This window comes from Lepidochelys kempii, chromosome 3, assembly GCF_965140265.1.
Source record: "Lepidochelys kempii isolate rLepKem1 chromosome 3, rLepKem1.hap2, whole genome shotgun sequence".
Classification (NCBI taxonomy): Eukaryota; Metazoa; Chordata; order Testudines; family Cheloniidae; genus Lepidochelys; species Lepidochelys kempii.
The window spans coordinates 129,321,583-129,338,815 of record NC_133258.1 but is presented as its reverse complement, the minus strand read 5'-3'; the positions used below and the strand labels follow the sequence as shown (position 1 = coordinate 129,338,815).

At 39.2% G+C, this 17,233-nt stretch overlaps 1 protein-coding gene across 9 annotated transcripts in view; it reads right to left on the bottom strand.

Annotated features, from left to right (window-relative positions):
* FAM120B (family with sequence similarity 120 member B) overlaps positions 1–17,233 on the bottom strand; it is a 90,730-nt gene that overhangs the window by 63,243 nt on the left and 10,254 nt on the right. For all 9 annotated transcript variants that reach the window (XM_073337988.1, XM_073337996.1, XM_073337989.1 and 6 more), the window contains exons 3-4: positions 14,978–15,158; positions 6,498–6,599 (exon numbers count right to left, since the gene is read on the bottom strand). In XM_073337988.1, coding sequence (XP_073194089.1) covers positions 6,498–6,599; positions 14,978–15,158 — 283 coding nt within the window. The remainder of the gene's footprint in view (positions 1–6,497; positions 6,600–14,977; positions 15,159–17,233) is intronic.

Here is a 17,233-nt window from a genome sequence, read left to right as displayed (position 1 = left end):
AATACTTCTGGATATTCTTATTTAGGGCTTATCTACACGGCACCACAGTCTGAATGACAAGAGTGTGAACTATAGTGCACTCTAACGTATTATGCTCCAACTGCCCCATGTAGACCCTGCTAGTGTGAACTAAATGGTATCTAGTTTGCGCTGATGTTGTCCTATTTGAAAAAGGACTACATTAGTGTGCACGAGGTACCTTTTAATCTGTCCCAGCAGGATCTACTTGGGGCACTTAGAGCACAACATGTTAGAAATGGGACTACAGCAACACGAACTAGGTACCTTTCAGTTTGTGCCATCAGGATCCAGATTGGACAGTTAGAATTCAACATCTAGAGAGCTCTACAATTCACACTCCTGTAATTCAGACTTTAGTGCCATGTAGACAAATCCGCTGATTCACTTTTGAAAAAAAATATTTAAGAAACAAAATGGGAAAAAATTCATAATTGCTGCTTGAGCAGTTGCTACTAGAAGGATTATTCAAGGGAAAATTAACGGTCCTATCCGAGATTTAACAATTACAAGTTTATGTAAATCAAAGAAAGATGCCCTATAACTTTACATGATTTTTGTCATTTTCAGTCTTCCTTTATTATGCAATAAAATTGTGTGAAGAGCTAAATTTAGGAGTACTCATGCTTATACTCCTTGTGCATTCCTAGAGTGAGACTATCACCAAGATGAGTGGCCTGGTCACCTCAGGGATATGAGTTGATACGTTTCTAACAAGAAAGATACTTTTTAGTCAATATTGTGAAAAGATCATTGATCAAATTAATTTTTCCTTTTAATTCATGTGCTAGAATAAATGTTGTACTGAAATGTGATCATGTATGAATAAAAAACAAGAAAACCTCACATGCATAGTAAGTCTTTATTTTGGTTGGCTGAGCTTCAATAATTGATTTATAATAAGCAAGTAATGCATTCAGACACATACTGGTGGAATGCATTAACACCTCAGTGTCATTAAACTCTAGGTTTACATGAAGCTGCTGTATAAATTTACACCAACCTAAGTCAGGTCACCACATGGTACATGCACTGCATGTGTAATATACAAGCCGCACAGTTTAAAATAAAAAATACAGCTTCCCAACCTGAAGAAATAAATAATGAGAGCTGAGATGTGGCTTTATAGTAAAGAATGAAATAAATAAAATTATAAAAATATAATAAAACAAACATTTTAGCTCTTTTACATGTATATGAAAAAACAACTATAAGAAGGGTTTTAGAAGACTGCTTATCAGGAATGCTTAACATTAACCTGTCAATAGTCTTGGCCACTTTCAAAGGTTTACTACTGCAAGCCAGAACACTTGTTAAATTTGACTCTTAAAAATAAATCTTTCAATTACCCTCTTCTGAAACCAGCTATATCCATTACATATGCCTGTAGTAACCAATGATTGGAACAATGAAAGTACATCCAGACTCCTCCAATATGAAGTGACTGATATTTAAATTCATCAACAGTATCTGAGATACTTTTGGCAACAAAATGAAAAGCAGTGTCAGAATATGTTTGTGACAGCTGAGGCTGCCAAGTATCTCTTTAATCAGTAGTAAAATACAGACCCTGAATACATCAAATGGATCGGCTATCTTCAGGAGATAAGAATGTTTTCAAACTCATTAAATGGTACATTCCTAATACACTTCACGTCTCTGTTATCAAATCTAATCTCCTTTAGAAATATTTTATCAGCATTTTATTTGCTAGATTATTTCTCGAAGACAGAACATATTGATTAAATCTACATGTATTTTCCTTAAACAGAATTATGTATCCTAGGGTTGCCAACTTTCTACTTGCACAAAACCGAAAACCCTTGCCCTGCCCCTCCTCCAAGGCCCTGTCCCCCGCTCACTCCATCCTCCCTCCCTCTGTCACTCACTCTCCCCACCCTTACTCACTCTTTTTCACCAGGCTGGCTCAGGGGGCTGGGGTGCAGGAGGGGGGTGAGGGCTCTGGCTGGGGATGCAGACTCCAGGCTATGACCGAGGGGTTCGGAGGGCGGGAGGGGGATCAGGGCTGGGGCAGGGGGTTGGGGCACAGGGGGGAGTGAGGGCTCCAGCTGGGGGATGCAGGCTCTGGGGTGGCGCTAGGGATGAGGGCTTTGGGGTGCTCCGGGCTGGGATCGAGGGGTTCGAGGGCAGGATGGGGATCAGGGCTGGGGCAGAGGGTTGCAGTGTGGGAGGGAGTCAGGGATGCAGCCTCCAGGGGGTGCTTACCTCAAGCAGCTCCCGGAAGCAATGGCATGTGCCCCATCCAGCTCCTACGTGGAGGCGCAACCAGGAGGCTCTGTGTGCTGCTCCGTCAACAGGCACCGCCTCCCCCCCCCAGCTTCTATTGGCCATAGTTCCCAGCCAATGGAACTGTAGGAGCAGCATTTGGGCCAGGGGCAACATGTGGGGCCCCACTGGCTGCCCCTACGTATAGGAGCCGGAAGGGGGACATGCCGGCTGCTTCCTGGGAGCAGCACGGCGCAGAGGCTAGCAGGGAGCTGCCAGCCCCACTGCAAGGCACCGCCAACTGGACAGTCAACGGCCCAGTCAGTGGTGTTCCGGTCGAAAACTGGACACCTGGTCACCCTAGTATATCCCCATCAATAGCATGGGGGATGGACAAGATAGCCTAATAGGTCTTTTACGTTTTTATGGCCATCTTTGCTCAACCATTAAATTAAAGAAAACAAAAGTCATCTAAGGGTTTAAATTTAATTTTGGTCTGTTAAGATGTGTGCGGGAGAGTAAGGGAAAATCCATACCCTAGTCATTCAAATGGAAGGGAAAACTCCAAAATTTCAGACGGGACTCCTTCAGAGGGCTGGGTCATATAAGGATACGTATGTATACAGGCACACACACTGTATCTTAAATTATTGTTCTTGAAGCCTTAACACCAGTTATTTTATAACCTAATATTGCATCTTCCACCAGCTGTAAGATTTTCAGACAATCTTACTGTCTTATGTCCTATAACAAGTATATTTTAGTAGTCTTTTTCCTGGGTGTTTTTTTTTGTTTTTTGTTTTTGGGTTTTTTTTTTTGTTGAAGATTTCTGATATCTGCAATGATCCAGATTAAAGTTTAAAACATATGTCAAAATATTAGCTTTTTCTTTAACCACTTCAACAAATTAAGAAACCTGAAAAGATATAGGTGAAAACTTATACCTAGTGAAGTCAATAGCAAAACTCACACCGATTTCAACAGGGCCATGATTTCATCCATAATCTCTTAGTACTCTTCTTTGAGAGAAAGTGATGAAATGTTTATATAATATAAAATTTTCCAAAAAGACACATATTTTTATCAGAATCTGCAGCAGAAAACCAAAGCCACACAAACAAAAAACAAAAACCCATCACACATATTACAAATGCCTGTGGTTCAAATAATACCTTCTATCAAGATTCCTCTTTTTTGTTGGTCTGACTTTGACTGACAGATTTGAATTCTAACTTCCTATAACAACATCTTTAAATTTATCTCCAAATAAGATTCCCACTTGAAAACTGTGATGTGCTGCTGACATCCTTATTTGGTGAATCAGAGTCATGCAGTGGAAAATAAAAGCTGCATGAGGGAATTTAAGTCATACAAATATGGACAGCAAAAAATTCAGAAAAATATTTGTTCTCTGAAGGAATGAAAACAGAGCACTAAAAATAAACACCAGAAGTCATCCTCCCTTTCTGTAATAGTCTGCTCTGTGAGTAGATCAGCTTTTTATTACTGAGTTAGTACTTATTAGGGATGAATAAACTTCCACTTTTAGGTTGCACATACTTTTAAAACTATATTTTGGACTTGAATTCTTCATGGTTATTCTCAACACGAAGATGAATGGTGTAGCCAGAGCACCTGCCATTTTATGTAAGTCCTTCTCCGACTCTACCACCTGGAAGGGAAGATTTAACCATAGTACTCAGACTGAGTGTTCAGGGCAGATTTGGGGCTAAGATTTTACCTCCCCCAACTTTAAAAAAAAAATTTTAAAAAAACAATACGTGAAGGTGTGGTGCTCGGTAAATGCATACTCAAATGAAATAAAGTGAAAGCTGTATAAGACAGACCAAGTGATTTTTATACCATGGCTTCATATTATCCTAGGCATCTCCAGATCCATCTCATTCCCCAGCCAGCTGCCTGTCTCCTGAATTCCCCTAACATCTGTATTTGAATGTGCAATCATTACATCACTAGATTCCTAGAGAAGGAAGGACAGTCTCTGGGACAGAATACTGGATTTGGGCTCAGGAAACCTGGGTTCAGTTCATAGCTTAACTACAAACTTCCTTTATGACCTTGGGCAAGTCATTTAATATCCTTTGCCTCAGTTACCCACCTGTAAATTGGGATATGTTGCTACCTCACTAGTGTTTTGTAAGAATAAAATACATTCATGATTTTGAGGTGCCCAGATACTGTGAAGAAGAAGGGCATATAAGTAGCACATGCTTTTCAAATTCTGCATGTTTTGGAGTGCACTGACAGTAGGGAAAATGTGAATTTGGGACTAGGGGTGCTGGAACAAGTAGAAAGGTCACCAGCTTTAATGGGCATCTTCTTATTTCATCTTAAAAGACTTGAGGGGTCAAGGAAGAAGGTAGGTCTTACCAGTTATTTCCTTTACTGGATTGTGTGATAGTCAAGTAAGCTCAGAGGCACATTTCTATATCCTATTTATTTTAAAAAGAACCAAAATAGAAAAAATAAACACAACCAATTACATAAATGCAGTAAGAAAAGTAACAGCAGTATTTGGTGCCAAACAGTTCATGGGAGCACTTGCTACTTCCAGAAAGAGGCAAGGCAGGATAACTATTATAAATATTCTGTGTTTTAAAATAATGACACAAGTAGAAAAAAATGGCAGGTTAGTCAATGACTCATAATCCCCCTTTAACTCATGATGGCTGTGCATTTTTTCCCTCCACTATGTGAACTAAAAATTAAGGACCAAATTATCCATGAGGTAAGCAGACACAACTCCCATTAAAGTCAATGGGAATTCCACCTGCTCATTCCAGGTTGGAAACTGGACCAAAAGGCCAATTTACTAGTATCTGGTCATTTTTGTCACAACTTTATTGTTACAACATAGGCCCCATCCATGTAATGAGCTCTGCAGGGGTCCCTTTGTACATAGCTCAGTGCCAAAGGATTGGAGGTTGGGACCAAAGTTTGGTATTTTATTAGGGGGTGCTGCGCTAATGGAGATGCCATATTTTGAGTGAGAGATAAAATTGAGCTCCTGACACACTTGTGATAAGGGTAAAGGTGTTACACTAAAAATATTTTGGATAAATTTCAGCTAGGTAACTGCTTTTGGCCAATCTGAATTCCCTTTGAGAGTGCAACTGGATATGGTATTGTTCACTTCCTATCCTAAACTATCAGAGTGCAGCTGTGTGCCATTAAAAAGATGTCACACTCAATCCCAGGGGTGACTGCACTGCAGTGGTAGACAGGCAATTCATATACAGTGTGACCAATCATGTAGTGAAAAATGTGTTATAAATGTAAAACGGTCCTCTTAATATTACAATCACAATGAGATAGCTGAAATGCTGGTGGTGCAATGTCTCCCTTTTCTTAAAGCAAAATAAAGACAGAGAAGAAACAAAGTAGTGCAAACATCGAAAGCAGACAGTGTATGGGCCACAAATAGTAGAAAAGAATTCACACGCACCACATAGGAAGTCCAATTATATTTTTTTGAAAAATGGGACAATTTTTGGATTTATGTATGGTTTGGTAAACCAGCCTCTTTTCACTTCCTTGTCCTCAAATGCAATATACCTTTCAAACTCTTTAAATAATTGTTCACATCTGCTTCAAATGTCAATTTCTCAAAAACGGTCTGAGATTTTAATTTAATACAGTATTAATATGAAATTCTGAAATTAAAACTGTTAAACACACAGTTTTCAGAGTAACAGCCGTGTTAGTCTGTATTCGCAAAAAGAAAAGGAGTACTTGTGGCACCTTAGAGACTAACCAATTTATTTGAGCATGAGCTTTCGTGAGCTACAGCTCACTTCATCGGATGCATACCGTGGAAACTGCAGCAGACTTTATATATACACAGAGAATATGAAACAATAATGAATATGAAAATATGGAAAAAAAATGAAAAAAGGTATTGTTTCATATTCTCTGTGTATATATAAAGTCTGCTGCAGTTTCCACGGTATGCATCCGATGAAGTGAGCTGTAGCTCACGAAAGCTCATGCTCAAATAAATTGGTTAGTCTCTAAGGTGCCACAAGTACTCCTTTTCTTTTAAACACACAGTGCAATTCCAAGCAGCTATGGAGATACAGCACTAACATTTTAACAAGTGGTCTTTCATAGTCCTCTTTGACTGCACCACCAAATATCTGATGAAAGATTTTCTAAACAGATTTGTAACCAAATATTCAAATAATATCATTAATCGGTTGGGAATTAAATATAAAGATGAGATTTTATTCTACCTGGGATGTCAAGCTGCATAGGTTGTACGAGGTCTGGTTGCTCCATTGGATTCCCAAAGTACACAAACCATTCCTTTACTATAGGATAGGCTCCGCAGGTGTCTAAAGGAACAGACAATTTGATCAATAAACGAAGTACAAGTTTACATAAGGGTTAAGAAGAGTGGTGGGAGGGGACTGCAAAGCATTAGTAAGCACTAGATTACAAGCTGGTTGCTCAGATCCTTTAAAAATACAAGAAACAGTTTAGAGCATCTTTTCACAAATGATCAGAACAAATGGCTACAGGTTTAGTTATACATTATGACAAGAGTTCAGTGTTGGAATCGCAACTGAAAACTCAAGGCAAAATTTTGAGCTGTGCATGTGGCAATGAGGAGGAAGGGCTAAGTTAGCTTTCTGTGCCCTTCTCATCCTGGGCTGCCCTTCGGTGTAACTTAGCAAGTCTTTGGAACCGATGTTGTGTCAGGTTTCAGAGTAGCAGCCGTGTTACTCTGTATCTGCAAAAAGCATCCGATGAAGTGAGCTGTAGCTCACGAAAGCTTATGCTCAAATAAATTTGTTAGTCTCTAAGGTGCCACAAGTACTCCTTTTCTTTTTATGTTATGTCAGCCTCCCGAGGCTGCCTGAAAAACCACAACGCAGCCCAGACTCTCCACAGTGCTGCATGCTCCAGCCCTGCCCCTAATGTTCCCTGCCTGCTCCCAGACCTGACCGTGGCACACATGCTGTGTCAGGTCTTGCAAGGGGTCATTACAGGGCAGCCTATACAGCTATCTGCACCAGTGGAATCCTCCTATGGCTAGAACCGGGTCTTTTAGGGCCCCTTTACACCACTCCAGCCCTCTTACCTGGTATAAAGGGACCAGCATGGGGGGCTGCGGATCTCATCCCAAAGTATATTTTTGAAAAATGCTTGATGTGATGATTGAGGTAGCTAGCAATTTAGGCTGAGATTTTCAAAAATGGGCTAAGGGAATTAGGGCCCCCATTTCCCATTGACTTTCATGCCCAGCTCCCATTGAAATCTAATGGGAGCTGGGTGCCTAATTCTCTCAGGATCCTTTGCAAATCCCAGTTTAAAGGCAAACCATTTGTGACCGGGGGGGGGGGGGGGGGGAGAATGGCCATTTGTCCTTTTTAAATTATGTTGTATAAAGAAGGTCTGAAAAGTCTCCCGGTCCCCCCAAAATAAAGTTTTTTTTCTTCCTTATTTTTTACCTTAGTAGTATTGGGCATGTCCATGCTTTCCTAATGTTGTTGGAGGTCGCAGAAACCTCTTTTGCTCAGCACACATTCCTACATATTTAACTAGATTTATTAGTTATTATTACCTGACCGGCTTGCCCTTTTTTTCTGATATGGAAATAGTTATAACCATTTTTTCCCTAAAAGTATTTAAATGTTACATTTGCTATTTTTATGTTCTAGCTACTTGAAGCTTTTTTTTTAAAACAATACAATAACTAAGTATTTAGAAAAGTATCCTAATTCTATCTGGCGTATTCAACACATCATCTTCATGTTGTAATTTGATTTATAGAAACTTTTCTGGATCACCTCCCATCATTGTGAAAAAATACTAAAATTAGTATTATTCCCCCTGTACATGGTACTCTCCCTTTCGGTCCAGAATCTGCTTGCATCACAACCATCTCATACAGCTCAGTGGAGCATGTCCTGAATTTTCACTTCTGTGTTCCAATATGCAATATGAAGAAAACAGATTTGTCAATCTCCAAGCAGATGCTAGAGGATAAAAAAAATCCTACATTAAAAAGATACCCTGAGATTGTATAGCAATTGAATTGCTGAACAGTCTAACATCTTGTTTTGGAATAATAATTGATAATTATTGGATTGATAATCTTTCATTAACAGGAATGTCTAACTTAGAATTCTAGTGTCACTTTTTGAAAAGAGTTCTGCAATTTGTATTTATCTTTAAAAAAAGACTTATGAGCAAGTCAGGATACTTCAATAAAAATGAGATGCTGGGTTATAAAAATGTTATAATTAAGATTATAAACTGTCATTGGGTTCTAAATTTGGGTAAAAAACCATTTTTACACTGAACATGTTTCTGGTACTTACGCTGCTCAAGCATTAACATACCAAAAAGGAGAGAGTAGTCATAGTAAACCTTTATTATTATTATATTTATGTATACATGTGTATGTGTTTATATATATTTACAAAACATTAAATATCTTGGTGATGATAATCCATCAATTATATAAATACACAATTATTCAAGTGAGGTAGTTAAACAAACAATGACTGTTAAAAGCACGATTCTGCACAACTGACAACACAGAAATGCAACAAGAACAGGACAGGGATGTGAACGCCGAATTCAGTCTCTCCCCAGTACTGGAAAGAAGGGTTCATCCTGGCTACTGCTCCGGTGGCATAATAAAACCTGCTGCACTAATTAGACTGAAACTCCTTAAATGCCACAAGACTGAAAGCCTCTGCTTACCAACAAGACATTCATATTACCTTTGTTCACATCCACTACATATCCTGGCAAAACATTGATGACAAATCTTTTTAAGCAGCATGGCTCCCAGGGTGCCAGGAAGTGAGCCATTCAAAGGAATATATTTTAAATTCTTTACCATTCAAAGATCAAAATGTAACACCTGAGTGACATTTGAAGGAAAAAACCACCCTGCTGATTTCTCTTTGATCAAGTAAAATGTCCACTGAAATTGTGCATTAGTGCTTCTCTTTTGGGTATGATTCCAAAATACACCAAGTTAAGAATTAATAAAAAGAGATTTTCATGGAAAAACTTAATGTGAATATTGGGTGACCTCATATTCACCCCAAATCTTATACCATAATCTAAAATGGCTGCACCTTTGATCCTGAGGGATCCCATTAAATTCCTAACTCCCTTAGAAACTTTTGATAATCCCAGACTACATTTTCAAAATGCTTCTGCACTATGTATACAGAAAACACCACTGAAATCCAGACACATCTGGAGTGGAAAATGGCAGCTATTTTAAAAAAAAAATAAGCATTTTTGTGAACGATCTGTGAATTACTGTTGTCTATTAGTATAAACAAAAATTCCAAATTGGATAGGACCCCTGTGTGCAGCAACATGCATAACTTTAGACTTCTATAAATTATGTTATGTTACATATACTCCTCCACATCTGTGAACACTTCAGCTCTACAGAGTGCACACTGGTGACAAGGAGCACAGAATCCTCCACACAGGATGTCTTTTGGCAGTGTCAAAGCAGTTTGGCAGGCTAATCCTAGAACTGGGAGTAATTCCATGATCTCTAGGAGTCAGCCAAGTATTTATGATACATTACATACTTTTTAAATTAGCAACAGCAATACAGGTGCAGACGTTTCCATGTAATGAGTGAATTCTAAAACATAACTGCCAGCTTTGTTCAGAATTATTACAAAAAATAATCTGTTTGGGTTATCGAGGTGGGGTTAACAGAAGCATTATCCACTATTAACTTTTTCTCTATCTAAAATACTTTTTCCAGTAGTATTATTAAAAGAAAGATGATAGAAGCTCAATGCTGTATAGGTAGTATGTCTGCTAAATTATATTTAAGTAACTAATGAAGCCAAATGAACTACCTTTATTTTAAAAATTTAGCCAGTACCTGCTGTCATGGGCAAGACCACAATCAAGCCTGTACTTTTTAATGAGTCTCAAAATATGGCCTCTATCTTGCAAACACGTCAGGACTTGTGTGACTGACTTTACTCATGAGCAGCCACATTAGTAAAGGTGCACACATGCTTAAGTGTTTGCAAGATCAGAGCCTGAGGGAAAAACATCATGGTTTACTAAGGTGGAGATTAAAGGATCTAAAGGTAGCTAGGCCCCCAACTCCTACTGAATTCTCAATTCCCTTAGGCACCTTTGAAAAAAACAGCCTAAATTCTCAATCCTGAGGAGCTTCTGGGGGGGACGGACCCTGAGGCAGCAGTTTGTGTGACATTTTCATCTATTCTGAGCTAACTGTTTTTTAAAAAAATATCAAGCAACTAAAAGGTTTCAGAGTAGCAGCTGTGTTAGTCTGTATCCACAAAAAGAAAAGGAGTACTTGTGGCACAAATACTCCTTTTCTTCAAGCAACTAAAAGAAACCAGGGTATGTCAGATGACTGCAAAAAGAAGAGGCCAATTTCTACGACAGGAACGTCAAACTGATGGACTTTAAGGATTCAAAAAAATTAAGTACAATGTTTAATAAAACAATATAACACTAGCTAAATGATTTCACTCGCTCCCTTCTCAATTCTCTTTTTAAACTGAGAGGTTTTAAGAAAAATCATGATTACAGAACAGAACAGGCCACCTGATGGCATTGTTTGAGGGAGAAATTGGAAAGTGATGAACACCAACAATCCTTCCTTAAAGCTCTAAAAATAATTTCTGGAAAAACAATGCAGTATTGTCTATAACAAGGTTCAAAAAAGAACTAGATAAATTCATGGATGATAGGTCCATCAATGGCTATTAGCCTGGATGGACAGGGATGGTGTCCCTAGCCTCTGTTTGCCAGAAGCTGGGAATGGGCAACAGGGGATGGATCACTTGATGATTACCTGTTCTGTTCATTCCCCCTGGGGCACCGGTCACTGTTGAAAGACAGGATATTGGGCTAGATATACCTTTGGTCTGACCCAGTATAGCCGTGCTTATATTCTTATTTTAATTATGAATTGCCACACCAACAGCTTGTACACAGTTATGACTTATATTGGTAAAACTTATGTCAACCAGTGGTGTGAATAAGCCACGCCCCTGAGCAACGTAAGTTACACCGGCGACCGAAGCGCTGGTGTGGACAGTGGTATGTAAGTGGGAGATGGATTTATTACACTGATAGGAGAAAACTCTCTCATCAGCATAAACAGTCTTCACCAGACACACAGCAGCAGCACAGTGCAACTGTGCCAATGTAGAGCTTCTAGTGTAGATTAGCCTCAAATTTGACGAGTGGTCTATCTTGTCTAGTATCCCATCTACAACAAAAGCTAGAACCAGATATATTAGCGGAAGATGCAAGAAAACTTTTAACAAACAAACATGGAATTACTTGCCCAAAGTAGTTAGTAGTAGGCATATGCTTAAGAACCTCAGAAGACATACCCCTTTAAAATTTTTATTTTGGTTCAATAGGACTTGACTTAGGCCTTGTTTACACTACCACTTTTGTCAGCAAAACTTGTCCCTCAGAGGTGTGAAAAAACACCCCTCAGAGCAACATAGGTTTCACCATAGGCGCCAACTCCATGGGTGCTCAAGGGCTGGAACACCCACGGGGAAAAATTGGTTGGTGCTCTGCACCCACCGGCAGCTCCCCGCCGCTCCCCCCCCAACTCACCTCTGCCTTGCCTCCTCCCCTGAGTGCGCCACGTGCCCACTTTATCCCCCTAGCTCCCAGTACTTGCGCTGCAAAACAGCTGTTTCGGGTGGCTGGGAGGGAGGGGGGAGGAGGGGGAACGTGGCGTGCTCGGGGAAGAAGCAGGGCTGGGGCAGGGGTTTGTGGAAAGAGATCCAAGACTGGCACGTTACAGTGCTGAAACTTGCAGCGCTCAGGGGTGTGTTTTTTCACACCCCTGAACGAGAAAGTTGCAGCGCTGTAAAGTGCCAATGTAGACAAGACCTTAGTTGTGTGTGATCCTGCAGACATCACTGAAGTCCTGCTTCTCAGAGGAGTAAACAAAAGCCAACCAGGCTGTTGTCCTCAAAAACTGAGAAATGATGGGCTGAAAAATGGCTGTTGCGCATTATTTTTGCTGAAACCTATGTTGTTCTCTCCATATGCCTTTTAAACTCAGAGTCTCTTTTTCCTATTTTTTTTTCCTTTTACTGTAAGACTTCAATCTTTAGTAGACAAAGGAAGTCAGGTGCCCAATTACGTGATTTCTCAGTCTGTAATAAAAACATTTGTTTAATTGATGTCGAACTTTCATGGCTAACCATACAAAGTAAATAGGACGAGAAAACATATTACAAAACATAATAAAAGTGCAACAACAGTTTTTCATTTTCAATCCATTGTCTAAAAACCTTTGGAAGCTTGAGGCAAAAGACACATAAAAATACAACAGTTATGAAACAGAAGACTTAAGATCATGAATTTTCCACTCAGATCTGTACAAATAAACTCTTGCACTCATGCAGAGTCTCACTGAGTTCAACCGGATTCCACATAAGCAAATCCAGTTACAGAATTGGGTCCAAATCAGGGGGGAAAGAAATGATATTTTCTTACTCACAACTGGAAAAAAGAAATACAATACTCAAAAGTGCTTCCATTTATTTTTATTTATAGTTAGCTCAATAACAAGAATTGCCTAAACCTTCCTTTTATTTGCAAACAAAAAATCACAGTAAAATTATTCAATTTTATAACTATTTTTTTAAAAGTACGTAAATGATATTTACTTTAACCTCTGAAGAAGCCTTGTATTAAGACCTAGGACTGTCGTGGAAGCAAAAGAACGTTCCCATATTTCTTAACCAGAACATTCAAAACTTAAATGGTTTTGCTTCGTCTTCTGATCACTAATAACTTTCACATGTATTCTTTTAACAATAAACGAAAAAACATTCAGTTATTTTTTTAAACTTAAAAAACGTAAAAGGTACTAAAATTCAACAGTATGTAGAAACATTACAACATTCTAATTTTCATGATTTCTGATTGATTCCTCACTAATTACATGTATATTGCCCACAGTATTTATCCTAAATGTGATACAGATGTGAGCCACTGAAACTTGGAATTAAAGAATTTAGATTTCCAAAATATAATTTTAAATGTCCTCAAATAATTAAGTGTAGTTGAGGCATTGTCGGTCCCAGGACATTAGAAAGACAAAGTGGGTGAGGTAACATCTTTTATTGGACCAACTTCTGTTGGTGGGAGAGAGAAGCATTCAAACCACACAGAGCTTTTCTTCACGTCTGGGAAAGGTATTAATAAGAACATAAGAATATAAGAACGGCCATACTAGGTCAGACCAGTGGTCCATCTAGCCCAGTATCCTGTCTTACAACAGTGGCCAATGCCAGGTACTTCAGAAGGAATGAACAGAACAGGCAATCATCGAGTGATCTTCTGTCACCCACTCCCAGCTTCTGGCAATCTGAGCTTAGGGACACTCGAGAATGAGGTTGCATCACTCTTCATCTTGGTTAATCGTCATTGGTGGACCTGTCCCCCTGTTCTTTTTGAAACCCATTATAGTTTTGGCCTTCACAACATCCCCAGCAACAAGTTCCACAGGTTGACTGTACATTCTGTGAAGAAGTACTTCTTCTTTTTGCTTTAAACCTGCTGCTTGTTAATTTAATTTAATTAATCAATTGGCTGCCCAATATACCAGCCTCTTCATGAGTCACCCTAAAGAAGAACTGCTGGACTAATGCACCACAAAACCCGAGATACATGGATGATATTTTCATTCTCTGGACAGACAGCTTTAAATTCCTCATAGATTTCCACCACAACTTCAACAACTACCACCTGTCCATCAAACTCTCTCTGGAACATTCCTACACTAGCATCAACTTCCTAGACATCACGATCAGCTTCAACAATGGAACCCTAGAGGCAACCATATAAAAAGAAAAGGAGTACTTGTGGCACCTTACAGACTAACCAATTTATTTGAGCATAAGCTTATATAAAACCATATAAAAGAAACCCACGGATCACCACACCTACCTTCATAGGTCCAGTAATCTGCCCAAACTCATCAAGAAATCTGTTATCTACATCCAGGCACTCACACACCACAGAATATGCTCCAAGATGAAAGTCCGGGATATACACCTTAGCATACTCAAAACTGCCTTCACCAAACAAGGACACTTCACTAGAGATAACAATAACAACTGTCATTACGCTCTGAAATGAACATACACAGGAAAATGATAAAAGACAAAAACACCCTATCATCTGTGGGTGAACACTTCTTGCAAAGCAATCACGCTGTTTCTGACCGATCAGTCCTCATCCTCAAAGGAAATCTGCACAACATTTTCAAAACACACGCCTGGGAGCTTAAATTCATAACTCTGCTAGACACTAAAAATCATGGACTGAACAGCGACACTAAATTTATGACTTATTACAACAATCTGTAACCCACTAACCCGCTCTTTTTGTTCTATAACTGCAGAGGTGTTAATAAGCCACTCTACTTTGAATAGTCCCTTACAATATGTGCGAACTACTTATGCTAAACAATCTGTTCCGCCTTGCATTTTGCTGTGAGTCTGGAAGCACCTTTCCCAGACCTGAAGAAGAGCTCTCTGTGGCTCAAAAGCTTGACCCTCTCACCAACAGAAGTTGGTCCAATAAAAGATATTATCTCACTCACCATGTCTCTTAAATAATTCAAGTATGTGGTCCAACCTGCATGCTCTAAAATTACCTGTCTCTGACACTGTGCAATGAGTGCCATAACCCTTACCTTTCCCGGACTCCAGCAGAACAGAATAAATATGTTGTCGAACAGGACGGTAGATAAGTGCCTGTCCAGGAAGTTCTGTATCAAGTTCATCTTCCAATGTATTGCTGCATTCAACCTCTCCTTTACTGAGGACATTGTACACCATATAATTTTCAGCTCTGACGTGTTGTTCTTTAGCTAGCTGTTCAAATGGGGAAGAAGTCATTTATTTTCTACTTTAAAATTAAGAAAACAAAAAATGGCAAAATTAACTTATTTATGAAATAAATATTTCCTCTGATCTCGGTAAAATGATGCCCAAGAAGGAAACAACTGATATTTCAAAATATCAGAATCCTACATTTTGCTTTAAGGAAAAAGGAAATAATATAATCTCATTGGTGTGTCATTTTTTTGTGGAGAGGACGAGTCCACAAAAATTCCGTCATTCTCTTCCTATTATTCCCCCACTCTCCATGGCAATTAGTGCCAATGTCTTTGCTACCAGTAACTCCCATCAGAGAAAATCAGTACCACTCTTTCGTCAGCTGAGGCCTTGTCTTCACTGCTAAAAATGTGTATTTTTTTAATTTGGGGGAACTAATGTGTGAGCTATCCCAAGGTGAAAACTCAGAGAAGACAAAGCACTTTAGTTTTACTGTGCAGTAAACTGGGTGAGGTCAACCCCAGGCAGGGGTACAGTACTGACCTCACCTTTTTTAGCAGAGAAGACAAGGCCTAAAGACTGTCACTGGAAAGCAACATACTACAAGGGGCCAAGCAACACTGCAACACTTCCAATCTCTAAAAGCCTAGGAGCTCAGGGACCCACATTTGGAAGCAAGCTTTGCTGATGCTAGACTAAGGGACGAGCATAGCTTGTTTTACAAAAACCATTTCAGGTTTTTCATTGATTTGTACACTCAGAAAATAGCTATGTAAATTACAAGGCCATAGATGCCACAATATCAGTAGCAATATTTCACATTTATATAGCATCTTTCATCCCAAAGGATCCACATACCACCACTGAAATGCAGCTATCTAAAGGGAACACCCTGGCAATCAATCAGTGCAGAGCACACGGCACAACAGTGGGGAAGGAAAAATTTGGCTAAGCATAAAAGGACATAAAAATCTTTACTGTCCAAATAAAGTAAACAGGGCTTCAGTTTACAAAATCAACTCTATATTAAGTCAATAAATGAAGGGCTTGTATCAGGTTTTTTATAGCACTCATTGCTCTAGCAGTTAGCTGCAGCACTCATTAGCATAGTGCTGATGGCTACTCCAGAAGAGGTGTTTACAGCTATTTTACCAATTTATATCCTCAATGAAATAATAAATTTTATTCCAATAGCCCATTTTAGATGCTACAAAATTGGCACACTAATGGATACAAAATATGCTACACTATTAATATACTTCATTTCATTTTAGGCATATAGTTTGCATAGACATGAGTTCACAAATTTTGTGAAATTGCAAGTTTGGTTGCCACAATGTACCAGAAATCCATGATTTACAATACACTGAAAAGTAAAAACACAAGCTGGGCTCCATACTAACCATGGACACAAGTGTAATTGACACTGCATCCTGAAAAATGTTTCCACTGTATATAAATAGGCAGACACAAGAGGTGCAAACTTTTCAAGACAAGCAGCATTGGGAGACAATGTACCCAGGCTGGAATTGAAGTGGACTTGTTTATGTGGACTTGTTTGCATTTAAGATAGCAGAGTTCTGTTTATTCCAAAATGTGAACAGTTGTATTTGCTTTGTCAATGTTCAAGCATGGAAAAACAAACCATTTATCTACAAATTAGACGGTACGTTTTTTTGGGGCAGGGACTTCTTTACTTAGGGTTTATAAAGAAACAAGTACAACAGGGCCACAATCTTAAGCTGAGCTTCCAGACATTATCATTTATTAACTGATTTTATCACATTACCTCATCATCTTAGGAAACTACATCCTTTCGCATTAAAGATCAAACCGAGGTAATGATCATGATGACATCTCAAGGTCCCTTCCAGCCCTACACTTCTATGATTCACGGTATGTTCCATAAGAGAAGGAATGTTAACTCTGATGTCCTGGCCATATTCCAACTTAGGGTATGTCTATATGTACAGCACTACAGAGGCACAGATGTATCAATGCAGCTGCGCCGCTGCAGCGCATCTGGTGAAGACATTCTATGCTGATGGGAAAGAGCTCTCCTGCTGGCATAAAAAAAATCACCTCCGCAAGCGGAAGAGAGCTTCTCCTGC